The sequence below is a fragment of the Chenopodium album genome, chromosome 18 (genome assembly GCF_948465745.1).
Source record: "Chenopodium album chromosome 18, dcCheAlbu1.1, whole genome shotgun sequence".
NCBI lineage: Eukaryota > Viridiplantae > Streptophyta > Magnoliopsida > Caryophyllales > Amaranthaceae > Chenopodium > Chenopodium album.
Genome location: NC_137851.1, coordinates 37,003,602 through 37,009,871, shown reverse-complemented (window position 1 = coordinate 37,009,871; position 6,270 = coordinate 37,003,602). Strand labels below are relative to the sequence as shown.

At 32.6% G+C, this 6,270-nt stretch overlaps 1 protein-coding gene across 1 annotated transcript; it reads left to right on the top strand.

The window, feature by feature from the left end:
• The first annotated feature begins 4,978 nt into the window (after nt 1-4,978).
• LOC145592103 (uncharacterized) lies at nt 4,979-5,530 on the top strand. The gene has a single exon (XM_081648571.1). The coding sequence runs from the start codon at nt 4,979-4,981 to the stop codon at nt 5,528-5,530; it is 552 nt and encodes a 183-aa protein (XP_081504697.1).
• The last annotated feature ends 740 nt before the right edge of the window (nt 5,531-6,270 follow it).

The window sequence follows — 6,270 nt, the reverse complement described above, 5'->3', positions numbered from 1 at the left end:
GGTACAATTTTTAGGACCATGCTTAGTATCTTGGGGTTCCAAGAAGCAAAACACAGTTGCAATATCTACAGCTGAAGCTGAATATGTAGCTGTAGCAGCATATTGCTCTCAAATGTTATGGATAAAGCAACAGGTTAGAGATTTTGGTATTATATTTGAATGTGTTCATATTTACTGTGATAATAATAGTGCTATTTGTATTTTTAAAGATCCAGTTCAACATTCGAAGGTCAAGCACATCCACATTAGGCATCACTTCTTAAAAGATAATGTGGAGCAAGGGAATATTAAGTTAGAATTTGTCAAATCGAAAATCAAATTGCAGATATTTTAACCAAGCCCTTGAACAGAGAAAGATTTGAGAAATTGAGAATGGAACTTGGGATGATGACTTGATTGCTTTTGAAGTTCCAAGATATGGAAAAATCAGAAATAATGTAAAAAGAGCAAAAAGAGCATTTGGTACAATTATGGTGTGCTAAACATAGCTGAAGTGTCACCGTTGATGAAATCTTGGAGGTTAGTCCACTAATGCTTGAAAGCGTGTATAATTAGTAATGTACATTGTATATGTGTAAAATGCGTGTTCCAAATACATCCGATTTTTGGAAAATCTTATTTTTGTAAATTAATTGAATTTAGAAAGAAAAGATTTTGGTAAAAATTCATCCTGATTTTTTAAATCAATTGAACGTGTTCAATAAATGACTAAATAGTAAACTTCTCATATCCATAACACCGCTTTAATTAATATAAAAAGCATCTTCCACCCACCTTATCTCTCCACTGTCAAATCACAAAAATTACTCTAGTAAAAACCATCAAGCTTTTCAAAACCCTTCACACGTCAAGAATCCATGGCAAGCCAAACTCCGTAGAAAAATTCTCCACTCCACAACACTCTGAACCTGAAGAAACCTCACCTCTAGCTATGGTAATTTACAAAGCCCTGACAGATAAACCCGAAGAAACTCACATAGAAAACACCCCTGACTTCATCTACTACCAAGAAAAGCACAATGGTGAAAGAGAAGACTTTAGTAGTCGAGGAAGTTTCTTCTTCGGACATCCTCAAGGGACTGAGAGCATGGAAAGAGAGAAAGGCAAAAGAAAAAAAAGTTGAGGAACATATTGAGGAGGTCGAGGATTTTGTAAAAGGGATTTGGATTCAGAAGAGGAAAACAATCCAATGGAGGAAGAGAATGATCAATCGGAACTTGAAGCAAACACTGGAAGGTATGTTGTTGGTCATAGGCTTGATTTATCATGGTGTAGAAAAGCTAGGTTTATGGAATTTCTATATCTAATTAGATTTCAAGGATGGGAACACTTGTTGTTTAAAGCTTCAAATAACTGCATGTGTCTGTGCATCTTTTCAAATTGAGACCTCTGTAATTTGCGCTGATATTTTGATCGACCAGTTGATGACAAATCCTAGACCCATAGGAGTCTAAATCACCTCCCCAATTATTTTAAGAACCTTAAAAATATAATTCTCATCCATGTATGAGAATCAAAATCCCAGAAAATTGGGACAAACTCTGACAGATGGAGAGAACAAAACAAAACAAACAACCAAAACGTAAAACAAAACAAAAAACTAAGGGTTCGTTTGGCACTACCGTGATTTTCGATTTTTTTGTTTTTTGTTTTTCGAACTCATATGATATATGTCATATAATGAAACAAAAATTAGATAAACTTATTAAATTCATGATAATTTTGAAAACTGACAACAAAAAAGTGAAAACACTTTTTTTTTTCCTTCTTGTTTCCTGTTTTTGGTTTCTTGTTTAAAAAAAAAATAGAAAACTGAAAACAAAAAACAATGCCAATTGAAATAAAGAAAAAGGGTCGAAAATAGTCCAATTTTAGAAGAAATTAGACTATTTTTGACCTAAACGGCCAAAAAAAACTAAAACCCTAGAAGAGAGAAGAGAGAGGAGAGAGGAGAGAGAAGAGAGAAAAAGAAAAAAAGGGGGGCTCAAAGTTTGCTTTTATAACTCTTATATCCCTTGCTCCTATCTTTTAATGTGTGACTATTTCTTACCTTCCCCCCCCCCTTTTGTTGTTTTAGTTAGGAAATTTTAGAAAATAACACCACAAAAAAACCCAAATTTTGATTATAACACCACAAAAAAAAAAAAAAAAAAAAAAAAAATTATAACACCACAAAAAAAATAAAAAAATTGATTTCACCAATAGTTATTAGCGCCATCCTAAAAACCGTAATTAGGCCCCACATTGTACACGTGTCAGTTATCTACTAGATTAAAAAAGAAAATAAAAAAAATGAAAAAAATAAAAAGAAAAACCCTTAAATCTTAACTCGGCCACCACCTTCACCACCGGTGTCGATTCACCCTGGCCACCGTCGTCAACCCAACCCGCGCTGCCCACTCCCTTTAGTCAACCGATGAAACTAGGCTAGCCCAGCCAGCCACCTAAACCACCGGCCTCAGCCTCAACCTCAGCCTCAGCCCCGATTCGATTTTGTTTGGGTGCGGGTTTGGGTTCTGGTCACGGTGACAGTGAGCGAGGGTGAGAGATGTAAAGCGGTATTTGGGTTTGGGTTTGGGTGTGGGTTGGAGTATCGGCGACGGATCTGGGTAAGGGGGGGTAGTTCGGCGATGTTGCGAGGTAGGTGATGGTGGCGTGATGTTGCGGTGGTAGGAGAGTTCTGACGCCTTGGGTTGCGCCGAAGGGTGGTTTTCGGGGAGTGGGAAGTCAAGAATGGGTGGTGGGGTTGGTTTTCGTCGGTTTTGAGTGGAAGCTAGGGGTCCGACGGATGGCGGCCTAGGCTAGAGTGTCGGCGGCTGGGGCAGGTGGCTCCGGTGGTGGGGCTGGCTGGATTAGGGGACAGATTGTGTTTTAATATTTTTTTTCTTTTTTTTTTATTTTAATTTTTTAAACCTGTAGATTATTGACACGTGTCAATTATGGGCCCACTTAACGGTTTTTGGATGGAAAAGTTAAGTGGTGGTGAAATCAAGTTTTTAAGTTTTTTTTATGGTGTTATAATAAAAACTTTTTTTTTTTTTTTTTTTTTTTGGTGTTATAATTTGGGTTTTTTTGTGGTGTTATTTTCTAAAATTTCCTTTTAGTTATTCTTTATAAACAACAACTAAAATTATCAACAAAGCTCCAAAACGTAAGGTCTGTTCTCTTCCGTTGAAATTCAGTTCAGTTCAGTTCAGTTCAGTTCAGCTCAGTTCAGTTCAGTTCAGTTCAGTTCAGTTCAGTTCAGTTCAGCTCTTATGTCTAATGATATTGCTAATGATATAAAGCCAAATTTCATTCTTTTAAGCTCTTATTACAACGACGCAACAAATAATTATTATTATTATTATTATTATTATCAATAAATAATAATAATAATCATGAATAAATATAATAATAATAATAATAACAATAATACTAATAATAATAATCAATAATTAATTATAATAATAATAATAACAATAATTAATAATAATAATAATAATAATAATAATAATAATAATAATAATAATAATAATAATAATAATAATAATATCGATACAATTCATTGTTCAAATGGTTCTATTTTTTTGATACACATTTCTATTGTTAATCTTATTGAGAAAATTAGAGTACTACACAACTTAAACTAATTTTCATAGTCAGTTAGTTCTTCGTCTTCTTCTTGTCCACCAAGCTCCTCCATTACCTCGGCATTCCTCTGAACTGACTCCCATATCTGATCAGTTATTTCTTGTCGGACAATATCCATAGCTGCTTTTCTGCTACATGTAAGTGTTTTGTGTTCTTTTGTCATAATACTATTTTATTTTAAAATTAAATAGTATATGTGTTTAAAATATTTAGAGGTTTCAAGTTTTTAATATATTTTCCATAAATTTATAATTATATTATAAATTTTATAATTATGTCATATGAAATAGTACATTTGTATATACACATAGGTATAGTAATATATAATCAAAGACCACTAATCCGTAGTTAAAAATCACTAATTAATAAGTTCAGTTCAGTTCAGTTCAGTTCAGTTCAGTTCAGTTCAGTCAATCAGAACAGGCCCTTAGCGAGGACACTAGACTCATGATAATTAATTTTAATTTAGTCCATTAGCTTTAAATATGAAGAAAAGTTTATGCTAATAATAAATTTATAACCATAAACAATATTATTAATAATCCAAAAAAAAAAAAAATTCGAGCTTGTTCACAAGTTTTCGAGGCTATCCAAGGAAAGCTCAGGCTTGGCTCGTTAAGATCTCAAAGCGAATCCGAGTTCGAGTCGAGTTCACTCAAGCCGAGCCTATACCAAGCTTTGATCGAGTTGAGTCTCGAACAGTTCACGAGCAGGCTTGGCTAGTTAACACTTAACACCCCTACTTAGGACTTGGGAGTACGTAGGATTTTGATTACCTTCTTTCACACCTAAAAAATTATCTATATATGACACCATTTTTGTGATCATCATTATGTTATAAAAATTAATAAAATCCCATTGTAATCAATATTTGACCACGTAATAATGACTGTGCCCGCCACACTTTAATCTCTTAAATTCTTTATTCTTATCCTACATTCCTATTATAATTTATAATAATCATCATCATTTCCCTGGTAAGCCCACCACTTGTTTTTCTTATCCAATTTAATTCTAATCCGGTGTGCTTTGAAAAAGTCTTTACTTTTTCATTTTCTAATAATTTTATGCTAATACAGGAAAAAGTCTTACTTTTACACACTAACCTTCCTTTTATATTACCTCATTTCCTTAAATTCGTTCGTACATCTTCATCCAGCACCTAAATCATACCGCCTTTTTATTTCTTAGCATCCAACTTTAAACCAACTCTTGTTTTTATTTCTTCAACTAAACTCTCTTTTTATTTTTGTTTTCTTCTCCTTTAAAACCCACTCAAATTTTTTAAATTAAAGCACCAAAAACAAAGATCAAAACAAAAAATAGTTTAATAACAAATTAAATGATGAAGAGCAAAACTCCTCAAAATAAGTTCATGAAAATCATAACAATCCCTATTAGAGCTCTAGCAAAAGCTAGAGATTTTTACGTTCGAAGCATGAACAACTACGCAGATAGAGCATGCTATGGTGGAGCTTCAACATTTGCCGATCCATTACCAAGAAGTTTTAGCACGAACTCGACTCGATCACGAGACAACGACGACTTCATAGAGCTTGTACGTGCCGCATCAACAAGTACGCTAGGGAATAGGATTAATCTAAGCACTACAACAACACGTACACTTTCGTCGTCTAATCACGCTACAAACACGGACAATAATAGATTTAAGGCTAGAGATAATTTCAACAATTTGAAGGGTGTACCAAGGAGTGCGAGCGTTGGTATGGCGAAAATCGAAGAAGATAAGCCTATTGAGTTTGATGATAAATTTGATGGTGGTAATAATGTTGGTGTTAATAATGGTGGTAATAAGAAAAACAACAAATTTGGAATTTTTCCTAGGAGTAGGAGTTATGCTGTTGGTTCTACGAAGCGGTCTTCAGCTATCTTTTGAGAAAATTAATGTGCAATTTTCTTCAAGTTTTTGTTTTTGTTTGTTTTTAAGAATTAATATTTTTTTCCGGATCATGGAAAATGTGATCCTGTTCTTCTGTAAATAGCGTACATGTTATGATTTGATGAGTGCTTGATGATGTTATTGCAATCAACAAGAGTTGAAATGATATATATATATATATATATATATATATATATATATATATATATATATATATATATATATATATATATATATTTTTTTTTTTCCCTTTTTAAATAGCATCAATATTTTCTTTTTTGACGGGATTATAACATCAATAAGTTACTCTATAGTAGCATTCTATTTCACTTTTATTTTAACTAATTAAGTTTAATATTTCTTATCCTATCTAAACTCATCGTATTTAATTAATTAAACATTATGGAGCAGACTGACATTATTAATTGATTATTAAACTTTAAACTATCTTTACATTACTTTGAGGATCGAGATGCACGAGCACGAAATTCTATGCAAATTTTTTTTGTGTCTTAAATGGAAAAAAATGAGATGCATATAATGAGAAGAAAGATAATGAAGAAAAGAGATAAATACAATATACGTGATGATGAAAAAGATAGAGAAATTTGATAACAAAGAAAAGGAAAATATTTGTTACAAATAATATGCAACATTCATTTTTTGATAAATGTAGCAAAGAATATGACATGGAGGTTGTACAAATTATTAACTTATTACCACCATTATTAACAGCA